This window comes from Cyprinus carpio, chromosome A1, assembly GCF_018340385.1.
Source record: "Cyprinus carpio isolate SPL01 chromosome A1, ASM1834038v1, whole genome shotgun sequence".
In the NCBI taxonomy this organism is placed as follows: Eukaryota; Metazoa; Chordata; class Actinopteri; order Cypriniformes; family Cyprinidae; genus Cyprinus; species Cyprinus carpio.
The window spans coordinates 14,896,188-14,912,884 of NC_056572.1; the positions used below are offsets into that span (position 1 = coordinate 14,896,188).

The 16,697-nt window shown below is 37.4% G+C and overlaps 1 protein-coding gene across 3 annotated transcripts in view; it reads left to right on the forward strand.

The window, feature by feature from the left end:
• The window catches only part of LOC109068543 (neural cell adhesion molecule 2-like), a 454,473-nt gene that overhangs the window by 377,328 nt on the left and 60,448 nt on the right, over positions 1-16,697 (forward strand). For all 3 annotated transcript variants that reach the window (XM_042748064.1, XM_042748026.1, XM_042748126.1), the window contains exons 3-5: positions 3,231-3,437; positions 8,566-8,709; positions 11,514-11,651. In XM_042748064.1, coding sequence (XP_042603998.1) covers positions 3,231-3,437; positions 8,566-8,709; positions 11,514-11,651 — 489 coding nt within the window. The remainder of the gene's footprint in view (positions 1-3,230; positions 3,438-8,565; positions 8,710-11,513; positions 11,652-16,697) is intronic.

Here is a 16,697-nt window from a genome sequence, read left to right on the forward strand (position 1 = left end):
TTGCTTAAAAGAAATCAAGGAGTTTATAAGACTGGTTTATTCATTCTATATACTGTAGACATGTACAACATATCCGCGTTTGTGCATCAGTCATCAATATCTGTAATGTGTGCTGTATTTGTGAAACATTTAGGAATCTTATCCAAGTTGTAGGATAGTCAATATTGGTCAGTCAGTCATATCTGACATAAAGGATCCGCGAAGGAAACTGTGACCAGAAACATCATTAACTTAAGTGAATTATATGGTAATAATCAGCAATATGCTTTCACACAAATAACTATATTTTTTGGATGTTTCAATATGTGTTGACACAAATTACTTATTTGAATTTTTCATTGATATAACATGGCATTCAGTTGTTAGAAAAGAAATTCGTTGAGACGTTATTGCTTGATGACGTCAGGAACCAATGAATCGGCTTTTTGAACCGGTTCAATGAGCCGATCTGTCCGAAAAGAACCGCTTCGCTGAAATGAATTGGACTTTGCATCCCTAGCACATAGTCCAAATCTCAATCCAATTGAAAATGTATGGTGGACATTGAAAAAAGAAAAGGAAAAAAACATCTTGCAAAGCTGATCGGTCACCCACTATCCGAGAAAGTTGGAACCAGCTTGATGAAGAATATTGTTTGCATGAGTGAAGTACATGCCTCAAAGAATTTAGGCCATCATAAAAGCCAGAGGAGGAGCAACAAAGTAATAATAATAATAATAATTATTATTATTATTTAAAATTTCTTTTCTCAACATTGAATGGTTCCATCCCTCCCCCCCCCCTTGATATGGAAAACAGTTTTCCAGTAATTAATCTCATTTGTTTGAGGTATATTTCACATAACCAGAATGTTGAATAATAAAACAAATATTGTTTTGTGTCATATCGGAGATTTATTTATTTCTTATGAAGTAAAAAAAAATTAAAAAAAATAAAAATAACAATTGTTTGAACGTCATGTTAGTGTGGTGATTCCATATTTTTTGCCAGGGGTTGTAGTAACACACATAAACATAAACGTGATCGGACAAATGAGAACAGAAAATAGTAATGTTCATTGAATAGTATAATAATAAAAATAAATGAAATTTAATTGCATTGATCAGGTTTAGTATTTTATACACACACACACACACACACACACACACACACACACATAAATATATATATATATATATATATATATATATATATATATATATATATATATATATATATATAATGATTTGAGAGATGTGAGTTTCTCTGCTCTCCTGTTGGATGGCAGTATGACAGCAAAGTGATTAACTTTTTCATCTTCCGATTACCCAAACAGACAACATGCCGTTGCCATGAAAACAAACTGATTTTTTTCCATCGTTCCTACACCAGCCGTCCCTAAGTGCATTAGCTTCCATGAATTTCATCGTGCATTCGACCAGGAAGAACCTCGCCAGAGCTGTGTCAATATATAGCACAACAGCAACCAGGAAGAGATTGATCAGAGAGAGTGGCGCTGAAGGATGAGGGGGCATTTGACGGCCGTCTGCCACATACATACAATAAATCAGCTCATAAGGACACAAAGAACTTCAACATTACCATAAGTGCTATTTCACCTACTCCTCTGTTGAGTAGTTTGGGGTTATCTGAGGTTGCAAATGCAGTTTGCAGATATGGACCATTTTATGTTATGCAACGTGTTGGTTTTGAATGTGCAACTGAAATATATGTGGCCAGTACCGTCGCAAGGGCTGTGCCAAGTGTGCGACAGCACAGGGTCTCGCTCCTCTAGAGGGCCTCACACTTGGCCTGTATTTTATTTTGTTTATGTTTTTCCACCCATTTTGTCCTTGAAAGACTAAAATAGTCATAGCTGATAGATAGTATAAGACTTTGTGTATAAGAATGAGTAAAGGTGCTTGTTGTTAGGATGACAAAGTTTTAAAAGTTAAACTTTTAGGCTGGTCTGCATCATTTTTCCATAAACATAGGAGCCTAAGGAAATAACCATTTTAGAAGACAATTTTAGATAAAATAACAATAATAATTCATTACATTCATAAAGAGTTTTTCTAGGCACTCAAAGCACTTTACATTTTGATGGTGGGGATTTCCTCATCCACTACCTGTGTGCAGTATCCACCTGTATGATGCGACGGCAGCTATATTGTGCCAGAACACCCACCACACACCACTCTTTTCGAAAGACATCCTGGGATTTTTAATGACCACAGAGAGTCAGGACCTCGCTTTAATGTCTCATCTGAAGGATAGTGCTTGCTGACAGTATAGTGTCCCCATCACTACACTGGGCATCAGGACCCACACAGACCACAGGGTGAGCACCCCCTGCAGGCCTTAATAACACCTCTTCCAGCAGCAACCTAGTTTTCCCAGGAGGTCTCACATCCAGGTACTGAACAAGGCTCAACCCTGCTTAGCTTTAGTGGGCAACCAGTCTTGGCCTACAGGGTGATGCCGTTTAGATGGGATTTAGAGTCTTTTGCATCTGGGGGGTATTCCAAAAAGCAGATTATGTGACATACCAGGTATGTTTGAAGATAAGTTTGATGGATAACCTCAACTTTCGGTTCCAAAATCGGAGGTTACTTCCAGGGTATACAAGTATAATTATAAAATTATAAAACACTATTACAACAAAAATTTAAAAAAAAATATATACATATAAATATACAAACATATGACATGTATGCTACTTTCATATCAAAAAATCCATTGTGTTGAAGGTTTGCATTTTATCAGTTTGTGTATTCACTGACCTGGGTTGGGATTGAGCAACAGGAATGATCGTTGTATAATTAAGAAACTTCTTATTTTTTCTTTCCATTTAAAAATGTGACACATCCTGGGACTCCAGTGCTTTTGTAGGGAGGTTGGAGAGTTCAGGTCTTTCTGATTGCAGAGGGCCAGAAATACAGACTCCCATGCGGCTGCTTTGTGACCTTGAGCCGAGCAGCTTTACAGACCAGAGCACCTGGAGTTTGCATATGGCACCTGCTAATTCTCCATGTGGCCTTATTAAAGCCACTGGCTGCCAAAGCTAAAGAGCTTTTACAAATTACAGTAAGCGTAAAGCCAGATCAGTATGGAAGTGAGACATTTGTTCAGATGCATCTGAGGATTGAAGAGTTTTCATGCAAAAACAGGTTTTATGGAAGTATGTATGTGAGGATTTACTGTACATCTAACTGCATTAATAAATGCCTGTATGTTGTATTTTTTTTCAGTCATTGGTGAGCCGGTGAGCATAAACTGGTTCAGTCCTCAAGGTGAACGCATCATCTCAAACCAGAGAGTGATTGTGCATACGGAAGGTGTGCGGTCCAGACTGACGATCTACAATGCCATCATTGAGGATGCTGGGATATACCGATGCCAGGCTGTGGACACCAAAGGACAAAGCCAGGAGGCCACGGTGGTGCTGGAGATTTACCGTGAGTTACCACAGTAACTCCATGACAGTCAGTCAGCATGAGTGTTTGGAAATCAGTCACTTACCCTAGCCAAGATCATGATAGAGGAATGCTTACGGAATCATAATGTGATACATTGGATAAAAGTAAAAATTTAATTTATAAAAAAAAAAAAAAAAAAAAAAAAAAAAAAGACTGAAACAGGCGGTGCATTCCAAACGGGATATATCACCCTCCAAATGGCACTTTGGAGTGAAAACATTCATGGCTGCCATATTGAAGGGTCATTCCAAACCAAAGTGCTCAAAACTGGCCACTTCAAAGGGCCCTTGGAAAGATGGACACTTCAGGCCCCCATGATACTTTGCACAGGGAAGTTTTTTGGCATCAGAGACATTCAATGTCCATTCAATGTTTCAAATACATAGACACAATATCAATTACAAATACACAATACATTACATTAAATTACATACAGACATATAGATTATATTTAACGTAAAAGATGATTGGGGGTCAACCAGCGTGCAAGATGTGCGACGAATGTGCCTCCTTGATCATCTCGTTAAGATAACGCAGAAGTGAATTCCTAAAAAAAAAAAAAAAAAAAAACAAAAAAAAAAAAACCCTACACCCCTTATTTGTTGACTCCTACACCCCTCATCCCTTCAAAGCTCTTATTTCGGAGGGTAAACTCTTTGAAGGGATTAGGGCATAGGGATGAGCACTTCTGCATAGAATATATATATATATATATATATATATATATATAGTATTGATTTATATCAGCTTTTTAATAAATTATAAAATATATGTATATATATAGATAGATAGACTGATAGATTTATGTAATGTTATAATGTTATAATTACTAGTTTTATAATATGATAATCAATTAAATAATATATATGGATATGTAGATACAGAATTAGATAGATAGATAGATAGATAGATAGATGAAATAATACATATAAATCAAAATGTTAATGTAAACATTTTTATTAATTAGTTTTATTAATATATAATAAAATATATATTGTGATATAGATATAAAATATAATAATATATAAAGTATAAAATAATCATATTTATCCAAAAGAAACCTTGTAATAATTCAGATCCGCCACAACCAAAGCCACACTCCGTCCTCCTGTGCAGCTCTTCTTCGAAGCACCATTTTATCTTAGTTGGAGGAAATCAGCCAAGACCTGTGAGGTTAAATAAGACCAGAGCAGTCAAATTTTCACTTAAGATTTCATTTAAGACTGAATAGCATTAGATATCCGCTGGCTGTACTTGTACTACCTGCTTGTTAAGGCAAAAGTAGACTCATTTTCAGACTCATTTGCAGTCAGTGCACTGACAGTCATATGAAATTTGCACATAATTATAAGAAAAAGGGGAATCATCCAGGAATCACACTGTACCAATCCACCAGGAAACAGAGGCATTCACTGGAAAAAATGATTGCCTTATTCATTCATTCATTCATTCATTCATTCATTTTTCATTTTAATTATTTTTATTTTTAACTGCAACAGGTTTACTGTATAAATTAAAACTTGGATGAAAAATCTCTTGCGTGATATTTCTTAAAAATAATGTTTTATTTGTATTATGTTTTATTTTGTTATTACTATTGTTGTTGTTATTATTATTATTATTATTTTTCTGTAAAGTACATTTTAGCATGCAATAGCAATATATTTATGTCATAATTTCATGTTAAACTGAACTTTTTTTTTTTTTTTTTTTTTTTTTTTTTTTTGGAATTGAAAGTAATGAATTTCACAAGGTTACAGTATTTTTCCGAAAACAGTATTATTCCCAATCCTACTCAGTGTTGACGTCATTAAGGCTGAACTGCGACATTATGAAGGTTGATAAGCTTAAAAACTCAGAAAATGAAAGCAAATAACTCTCATCACACTTTCTTTCCTTTTTTTTTTTTTTTTTTTTTTTTTTTGACTAAATCAAATCAATCAGTTATTTCTGTAAGATGACCTTCAGTACAGACCGTTTGGACAGTATTCACAGCATTCTTGTGGTGAAATGAATCAATATCTTCAGTGTTTTCAGCAGGTCAAGCACTAAATAAATGTGTGTAATAGTGTAGAAACAAGGCCCAGTGTGGTGCCCTGGCCTGACCTCACAGCTCAAGCCAAATTATGACATTCAGAAAAACGATTCCAGCCAAACAGCAAGAGATTATGTCTGTTTACAAGCAAACTTTTGCAATGAGAGACTGAATGCAATCGCATTCAGAGCATGCAAAGACGAGGGAGAAAGACATCATTTTGATTAGCCAGTGAAACAGCTTGACTCATTTGATTTGTGACTGTCATTATACTTTGAGTTAAAAGAGAAGCACTTCTGTCGAAATCGACTTGCTTTCACTTTGGTACTGTAAATGTTTGTGCAAAGAACTCAGTGGTTGCTCTTTAATCACACAGGAGAATAGTGGAGAAATAAATAGGGTAACACTTTGTTTTGATAGTCCACTTTACCTTTATTCTACTGACTAGAAGTAACTTTGCAAGTACATGGCAACTTATCCTACTAACCCTAACTTAAACCTAATAGTCTATAAATAATCGTCTTATGCTGTAATATGAGTTAGAATCTATTGAAAAATATCATATTCATATTGAGATCAGTGTTATTTTAGTATCATCAAGATATTATTATAGTTTTTTTTTTTTAAATACACTTTTAATAAGTTTTTATTTTTAATATTTTACATTTTCATTTTAGTCAGAGTTTTAGTAATTTCAGTATTTATTTGTTTTATTAGTATTATTATTATTATTATTATTATTATTATTATCTTTGTGGTTTTATTTCAATATATTTGTTTTTATTTTATTTTTCATTTTCATTCTTTATTTTATTATTAACACTACAATAATGCATTAACTAGCATTAACTAACAATGAGCAATGCATTCGTTACAGTATTTATTCATCTATTTGTTAATGTTATGTAATAAAATAACAACTGTCCATTAATAGTAAATGCTGAAATTAACATTAACCAAGATTAATAAATGCTTTAGACGTATTTTCCATTGTTACTTCATTATCTTAATGTAAAGTGTTACCGTTTTATTTTAACGTTTCCATTAATGTCAGTTAATGTTTTTTTTTCAATAAACAAAAATGTTCAATTTAATTTTTCCAAACCCAGGCACGTGCACACATAGACATCAAAGGGGGTTGAGCACCTGCCCTTTTTTCCTCAAGAGAAAGGTCCCTTTTTTCTTTTCTTTTTTTTTTTAATAAATGAATATATGTATATATGTGTGCGTGTGTGTGATTCTAATTTGGACAGCTTTCCCTGTCAAACAAATAAAAATATCTAAATATCAGGTCGGGTTTATTAACTCTGTCGAGTCCCGATGCCTTTCTCTGCGCCTCTGCAGCACACAGCAGTGTAGCGCACATTGATAGCCACATCACAGACAGACAGAGAGCCACAGAACTGAAGCCCTCCCTCCCTTTCCAGTTGTCTTTGTCTTGCTGTGGAGGTGTGTGGTGATGAACAAAAGACTAAGCTACTGTACCTGTGTCTTGAATTTACAGCTAATTACCCAAAAGACAAAAGGCAAATATAATTGATTTGTCTTGCTAACATCCATGACTCATGAGAGAGCTACCATGTTAGTTATTATAGGCAATATCAAGTCTAGTAGATTAGACCAGTGAACCTTATTTCACCGCATTATTCAGTTTATTAAAATGCATTTAGAATGATCAGACAATTCAAGATATGGGGGCAGAAATGTATGTATTTATTTCATTACATATAGTTAATCAGTATCACGCAAATGTAACATTGATTTTATACAACAGTTCAATAAACAAATATTGCTGACACAATATTGACTGTTCTTGTTCTATTTCACCAACAAATTTAATTCCAATTTATGTCTCTGAGCAACATGATGGTGTTTCCTTCGTGAATGAATCAACAGTTTAAATGATTCGGTTCAATTGCAATGACTCACTTATAAACAGTAACTTGCTGCCACCTACTGGCAGTTTTAATTTCACATTTGAATTGAATTGAATTTATTAGACAGTAACAGAAATAAATGCATAACAAGATGCCATCACAATGACAATTATACATTCACCACGTTCGATTAAAACAGTATTTAAAGTATCTTTTCATTTTTATATATAAATACCAGTATTCACGTTTTATGTTTAAAACATAAAAAAAAAAAAAAAAAAAAAAAACAGTATTAATGCATTTGTAACTGCAGGTTAAAACATTAATGTATTGCATTAAACAGTGTGTAAATGCATCTAAATGCCCCTTCTAATGCAGCTTCTGTATTTTTTCTGCATTGCAAAGATGAATTTTGTCAATACCGATTTCATTTGCTTGGTAACAGCCCAAATGACTACTTATTCTAATAATTAAGAATTTGACTGAAAAGATGATGCACGCTTTTAAGAATAAAAGAAAAAGGCCTAAAAAAGGTAAAAATTCCCATAAAAGATAAAAATCCATTAAACTTATTAGAAAAGATTAATTTGTATCACTGCTGTGAACTGAACACCACACAGAATATGCAGAATATCAGCAACTTTAGGAGTCAGCTGTCCACAGTAGTCCTTAAGATATCAGCACAATAAAACACTCTCTAATTATCATTATCGACAAAAATCCCACACAATATTGCGATATATATTTTTATCAGTATCGCAAACCCCTAATCTATTTAACATTTTGTTTATAAATAAATAAATATAAGAAGTGCCCTTTTTTCCACTTGAGCCCCTGCCCCTCAAAGTTTCTGTGCACGTCATTGAGTGTCATTCTTCTGTTGAACACAAAATAAGATATTTTGAAGAATGTTGGTATCCAAACAGCCGACAGTAGCCATTGACTTCCATAGTATTTTTTTTTTCATACTATGGAAGTCTGTGGTTATCATCAACAGTTTGATGGTTCCCACTATTCAAAATATCTTCTATTGTGCTTGAGGGTGAGTAAATGTTGACAAAACTTTCATTTTGGGGTGAACTATGCCTTTAACTATAACGACATTAATTGAGATATCTTAATTACAGGATTTGGTTACTTGAGAACATGTGAGTTTATTGTGGTGTTTCATGTCATTGTGTTTGTTTGGTTACAGAGAAGCTGACGTTCCGTGAGGTGAAGACGCCGCAGGAGTTTCGTCAGGGTGAGGATGCTGAGGTAATCTGTGATGTCATCAGTTCACCCGTGCCAGCAGTGTCCTGGTTCTACAAGAACAAAGAAATCACGTCTGAACCCAACAGTAAGTATATTCACAATGAATGCGGTGGTGACATGATGGTATGATATGTGTATGATTACCATAAGTCATGGTATGGCAGCAAAGAAGTCATGGTATGGCAGCAAAAGGTTTTTTTTTTTTTTTTCATTACTTTAACTCAACAAATTATTTGCAATATATGTATATTTTATTGAACACTGACAGAGCAACAGACTGTGTGTATAAATAATATTTAATAATAATAATAATAATAATAATAATAATAATAATAATAATAATAATAATCTTATAAATAAAGGAGGTGGCAAAAAAAGAAGTTCAATAAACAAGAAGCACTTGCTTCATTCCTGCATGAATCAGCTGTTTGAATGAATCAATTGAATGAATGATTCAGTGCTAAAATCAGGGACTTGCCGCCACCTACTGGCATTTTTATTTTTTAAAAGTATCATTTCAGTTATTTAAATCATTTAATATTTGGTTATTTAAAATTTTATATTTAACACTCATGCCACCTCTGACCCTAATTAAACTTCTGTAAATATACCTACATGCCACTACAAAGTTTTTTTTTTTTTTTTTTTTTTTTTTTAAGCCCCTGTAAATCACTTTAAGGAGTCAAATATCACCTCTTAATGGTAAGGATTTTTTGTTGTTGTTGTTATTCATCAGAAGGTGCTCTTGATTATTTATTTATTTTTATTTTTTTGCTCCTAAAAAAATAAACACCCATGAAAAATCACCAAATTTCCAGCTCATCCAAACACATAGATATTTTAATGCATAAATTAATAATAGATTAAGCACATAAACCACATTCAGTGTCTGAATTTAGTAAAGTTCCCTGCCAAATGAATAAAAACTTCTATCTATGTTTTAGTTGTCAAACCATTAATTAGAATTCAAAGGCAGAACTTTGACAAGCTATCTGCACTTTCCAGCCTGGGAGATTACAAGATGGAGATTTGATTATTTTTATTCTAATTAGGGAGTGAGTTATAAATATCTCTTGTGGACGAGAGAAGAAAAGGTGGGTGTTTATCAGCAAGGGATGACAAAAGTCAAAGAAAGACTGTAATCCTGAAGGTATTTCATATAGCAAATGTCCTTGAAATGGAAGCAGAAGTATTTTTGAGGATTGATGATAATATTTTCCTATTATTGCACAAAAATAAAAAAAGGAGTCTGTTGATTAAATCCTTAGCTTTTTTATCTTTTTCACCACAAAGAGGACTATATTTCTGTCAAACGCTTTAAATGACTTTAAGTTCACTTAGAAACCATTTGCCTGTTGGTTTTAGTTTAGTGATCAATTTAAAGACTCCAAGACTATGACATGTGAAATATTCTTTGGCAAAGACACATTTGTCATTAGTAGCATTTGCTAAAGTAAGTATCAGTATCACTATTACTGTTTCTCGTCAGTTAGTGTTTGAACACTGAGCATTACATTTCAGCTTTGTACGATAAAACCCATGCAATTTGTGTCATGTAGGTTATCTGTCTACCAGTCTGTCTGTCTCAGCCCTGCTGAAAAAAAAAAAACAGCATATGCTGGTTAGGTATGTTTTGACGCTGGGATGCTGGTTTAAGCTGGTCCTTTGCTGGTTTATGCTGGTCCTTTGCTGGTTTATGCTGGTCCTTTGCTGGTTTATGCTGGTCCTTTTGCTGGTTTATGCTGGTCCTTTGCCAGCACATGACCAGCAAAAACCATCAAAGGACCAGCATAAACCAGTAAAAGGACCAGCATAAACCAGCAAAGGGCCAGCTTAACAGGGAGACTATAGAACACCCTAGCAAGATCACACAAACCACTCAGAACACCTTAGCAAATGCAAAGCAATGCACTAACAACCACCCAAATCACCCTAACAGCTGCATGGCAATGCACGAATAAACACTGCATAGCAACAGGTTGGCAAACAATAAGAATACCCTAGCAACTACATAGCAACACACTAGCAACCAACAGGAATCACACCAGCAACTGTATGGCAACATGTTGACAGGCATTTAAAGCACCTTACCAACTGCATAGCAATACATTAGCAGCCCAGCGACATGCATAGCAACATGATGCCAAACACTCAATTTAGTAACCACATAGCAACACACTAGCAACAATCTGAAACAGCACAGCAGCTGCATAGCCACACACAAGCATACATTCAGAATAGCATAGCAACTCCATAGCAACAGGTCTGCAAACACTCAAAACAGCCTAGCAACTGCATAGCAACACATCTGCAAACAATCAAACTCAAGACACTCTAGCAACTACATAGCAACACACTTGCAACCATACCAGCAACTGTGTCATAGCATGTTGACAAACACTTAGAACATCCTAGCAACACAGTAGCAAACACCTGGAACACCCCAGCGACTGCATAGCACCAGGTTTCCAAACACTCAGAACTCCCTATTAAGCACATAGCAACACAGTAACTACCACCTGGAACCATACAAGCAACTACATAGCAACACACAAAAAACCAATAACAAAAAACAAACAAACACAATAGCAGCATGATGGAAAACACCCAGAACACCCTAGCAACTGTATAGCAAAACACTATCAACCACAGTCCAGCAACTGCATAGTAACACATTTGCAAACACTGCAGACACCCTAGTAACCACATAGCAACATTCAGAACAACCTAGCAATACCATAGCAACACACTTGCAACCACTTGGAATGCCCAAGCAACTGTAGGACAACAGAACACTGTAGTAATCTCATATCAACACTCTGGCAACCAGTATGGTGAAGCAAGCTCCCCTCACACAGTTTTAACGTCTGTGTTTCTCTCTTCCCAAAGGCAGATTTCAGGTCCTTCCCACCAACAACCTGCAGATCCTGAGAGTGAGTAAAGCTGATGAGGGTGTGTATCGCTGTGAGGCACGTGTTGAGGCCAGAGGAGAAATCGATTTCAGGGATATTGTGGTTCTGGTGAATGGTAAGAGCTGTTCTTCACATACTGTACGCACTTCCTCGCTGAGCTCTGAACAGCTCAATAATCGTACAGCGCTTGACTGGAGGAGTGTTTCAGCATTATACTGTGGCTTACCCACTCTAGTCACAGACTGACAAGTTAAAAGTCCATATGAAATCAGAATTGATACTATTAATCCATAGCTACAGCCTTGACTTCTACGCTGCAGCTTTCTCAAATCCATTCCACTTGGCTCATTCAGTGTCCATATAAATTAAACTCCATTCTGTGTTTACATTACTTGCGCCTGCTGCATTCTCGCAACACAGCAAGGTTTCTTCAAGTGGCTTTGAGACATTGCCACAGTTCTGTCTATCTCAGGTTTTTTTTTTTTTTTTTTTTTCTGTTTCTTCATGATGGTGGGATCAGATCTCTGGGTGGAGCACTGGCTATTGTCAGACTCTTTGTATATACAAAATCTCACTGGATTATTAAAATTAATAGCAGAAGGAATATTTGGAAACTGGAAACTGACATTTCCTACTGATGCACCACTGCAAAAAGTTTTAAGAGTCTTAAGACCTATTTTGTTCAACAGTCAGCTATATGTTGAACAAAACATATCGGTTGACTAACTCAGTTACCAATCATGTTTCTCTCATGCAGCCTCTATTATCTGCGGCCTTCCTTACTAGAAGAACAATGATCCAAACTAGCCTCGAACAGATGGTGTGCATATGCAACAAGACTGTGTTAACTGATGGAAGGTCAAAGCAGAATGAGGTGTATCATTACAGCAGTGGATTGTGTTTCAACACATTGTTATAATCCACTGCAGCTCAGCCAAGACTGGGAATAAATCTAGGAGGAAATTCTGGATTCAATCTTCAGTCTTGGATATGAGGCCCAAGTGTCATCGCTTTCTAGTCCGCACTCGCTAAGTGATTTAAGCAGCAGGTTGTTCTGTTTCCGAGGCAGACGGTGCTTGCCATGTCTTGGGGGATAATAGGACGCGCCTCATTGAGTGAGCTTATTGGATCTTCCTAAGAGCTATAAGTTGTGATGCTAAATTGAATGCAATGCACTTTTTTCATCTTTGTATGTTATTACATTAGTTTAAAGAAGTATGAGTTGTGCAAATACTATTGTATCCACTCAGGCAGAGCTTGGAGCTATCAAATCCTGACGATGGCTAATTTTTCGGAACAAGGTAAATAAATTTGTTGAAAAGACAGTCAGCGTTTCTTGAAGGATTGGTGCTGCCACTGCATGAAAAGGTAAATTTCCGGACTGTTCACGTCAGCGCACAAACGCATAAATGGAACGTTTTTGGCAGTTTCCGTCTATGTGCTCTGGCATTTTTGACTTCTGGACACTGACAGAAATGGACTGTTTTGAGTGCGGCAGTTTTCCAGTCTGCTCACTAATGCGATAAACACCCAGACACGGACGGAAATGTTTACTCACTCGCTGGTAAATCCACGTACATCCCTGTGCATGAGAAGTAAAATCCAGAGTACAAGCAGTTACATCTCCGTAAAACGAACACTCATGTCTCAGTAAACGTCTATAAATTACTGTACACCTAATATGTTTTAAATGCTATGGGCCTTCTATACAAAACTGTGTCATATGCGCTAATAAAAACTGACAACGAAGCCACAAACACAGCAAGGCATCCACAAAACTCAATTTTTATTTTTCAGCAAATGCAAGACAGCAAACATTTAACAGGACTGCAAATATTATTAAACAAACTCAGCAGGACTGCAACATCATTTAGATTGAGAAAAAATATTTTAAATATTTTGCAAACACAGACACTTAAAGTAAATCATCATAAACTGATTAAAAAATAAAATAATTTTGAAAAGAAACAATAAAAAATACAAACAAAAAAAAAGAAAAAAACAACAATGAACACAATCCCAGACAACAATGCAAAGTCAGGAGAGTGATTACCGCTGTCTCAATCAGACAGTCACACACACATATTCTACAACTCTAATGGCACCATCAGGACCATGCCATGTTTTTTTTTTTTTTTTTTTTTTTTTTTTTTTTTCATTTAATTCTGCCTTTCAGAAGCTACAGAAGATACTGTTATGCTCATAAGTTTTCATACCCCAGCACAGAGATGAGCAAACTCGGTCCTGGAGGGCCACTGCCCTGCAGAGTTTTGCTCCAACCCTGAACAAACTTACCTGCCTCTAGCCTTCTAGTAATCCTGAAGACCTTGATTAGCTTCAGGTCTGTTTAATTAGGGTTGGAGCGAAACTCTGCAGGACAGTAGCCCTCCAGGACTGAGTTTGCCCATTTGTGCCCTAGCAGAATATGCGATCATTTTAACAAAATAAGAGGGATCATAATGTATGCTATTTTTATAAGTACTGTCATGAATAAGCAATTTTACATAATAGATATTTGCATTTACTGATTTTATAAAAATAAAAATGTATAATTTATATAAATGTTCAAAAGTTTACATACACTAGATGACCCATAGCTGTTTGTGTTTTGGGATAGTTTTTCATGAGTCCAAAGCAGTTCAACTGCCTGCTGTTCTCCAGAAAAATCCTCCAAGTCCCACAAATTCTTTGCTTTTCCAGGATCTTCTGCATATTTAGCCCCTGTCCAACAATGACTAATAATTTTGAGATCCATCTTTTCACTCTGAGGAAAAATGAAGGACTCATACACAACTATTATAAAATGTGAAAACATTGTTCACTGATGCTCCAGAAGCAAACACAATGCATTAAGAGTTGGGGGTGTACATTTTGAACAGGATGTTAAGTAAATTTTTCTTGTTTTGTTTAAAGATTATATCTGTACATTTAGTACTGCCCTTCAGAAGCTACATACTTTTTTTAATACTGATTCTTGCTCGCACTGGACACATACAGTTAAGCTTCTGCTGGTCTGACTCCCTGAAGGGAGGAGGACTGAAGGCCTGTAGCACGATAGGCTGTGGTGTAACAGAGGGGACCTTAGGAGTATACCCCGCACGAGGGTAGAGAAATACTTTTGCCATACCGGGCGCAAAGTCTAAGTAGGAAGGGGCCACTGAGAGGACCTGAAGATCCCCTGAGAACTGAGAACTCTCTTTAGAGAAGTAATAGCTAGAAGAAAGGCAGTCTTAATTGTGAGATATCGATCAGTAATTTCTTCAATAGGCTCGAAAGGAGGCTTACAAAGAGCTTCTAGTATCACAGTCCGGTCCCACGTGGGGACACGAGATCGTACTAGGGGCCTCAGCCTAAGCGCACTGTGGAGGAAATGTGAAACTAGGGGGTGTCTGCCCACTGACTGGTCACAGAGAGGGGCGTGGTAGGTGGCAATGGCCACCACATAGACCTTCAGGGTGGAGTGGGTCAACCCTGCAGAGAAACGGGCCTGCGGAACTCTAGCACTGTACCAACTGGGCAGTTAACTGGGTCAAGTTGGTGATCTCCGCACCAAGAAGTGAAAAGTTTCCACTTCAAGGCATACAGTTTCCTTGTTGAGGGAGCTCTGGATTGGAGGATGGGGACAGTGTGATGTCATCTGAGTTGCAAGCAGATCCATCTGAGCCTGACCAAATATTCTCCATATCTGCTTCATCACCTCGGGGTGAAGCCTCCATTCCCCAGGCCTCAGCCCCTGCCTCGACAGTATGTCTGCTCCCATATTCACATGCCCAGGAATATGTACTGCTCTCAGCGAAAGAAGTTTGCCCTGCGACCACACAAGGATCTGGTACGCTAGTTTGTACAAATGGCATGAGCGCAGACCCCCTTGGTGGTTGATATAAGAGACCACCACTGTGTTGTCAGTGCGCACCAACACATGGTGATCTCTTAGGTCTGGGAGAAAATGATTTAATGCTCGAAATATGGCTAGCATCTCCAGGCAGTTGATGTGCCACATGAGATGGCGACCACTCCACAGACCGCGGGCAGGGTGGCTAATCATGACTGCACCCCAACCGGTGAAGGACGCGTCCGTCGCTAGCGTTACATGGCGACAAGGATCTCCCACCACCGGGCCCTGAGACAAGAACCAAGGCTTCCTCCACATGTCCAAGGCATGTTGGAATCGCTGCATGACCTTGATCATGCGAAGTGGGTTTCCCCTTGGGGAGAACCCCTTGGTCTTGAGCCACCACTGTAGGGGTCTCATGTACAGCAGGCCAAGATGTATCACGTTGGACACAGCTGCCATTAACCCCAATAGTTTCTGAAACTGCTTGACAGTGAGTGACCGGCCTTCTTTGACTCTCGCGACTGTATTGAGGATCGACTCGTTCCAAGCAGGGGACAATTGTGCCTGCATCGTGGTCGAATCCCACACCACGACCAGATAAGTGGTCCTCTGTAATGGAGAAAGCACACTTTTCTAGGCGTTTAATCTTAACCCCAACTTTCTCATATGGGCGAGAACAACATCTCGATGTCAAACCACCATCCATTCTGATTGAGCCAGAATCAACCAATCGTCAATATAATTTAGTATGTGGATGCCATGGAGTCATAGTGGAGCCAGAGCAGCATCCACACACTTTGTGAAAGTTTGGGGTGAGAGTGCTAGGCCAAAAGGAAGAACTCGATACTGGTAAGCTTTGCCCCCGAAAGCAAACCTTAGGAACTTCCTGTGAGTGGGAAGGATGGAGACATGAAAGTAAGCATCTTTTAGATCTATCGTGACAAACCAGTCCTCGGACCTGGTCTGAGACACGACCTGTTTGATAGTGAGCATCTTGAACTTCAGTCGCATGACTGAGAGGTTTAACTGATGCAGATCTAAAATAGGACGCAACCCTCCATCCTTCTTTGGAACTATAAAGTATCAGCTGTCGAACCCTTACTCTCTGTCGTGAGGAGGGACCACCTCGATGGCCTCCTTCCTCAAGAGGGTGTTTACTTCTTGCTCCAATATCAGAGCCTGCTCGGGGCCCACCAGTGTGGGAAAGACCCCGTTGATAGGTGGTGGCGGAGTGCCGAACTGAATGCGATAGCCTTACCATACATTATACATGACCCAACGAGACACATTTGGCAGTAGTTTCCACGCGGCTAAATAGTTTACTAA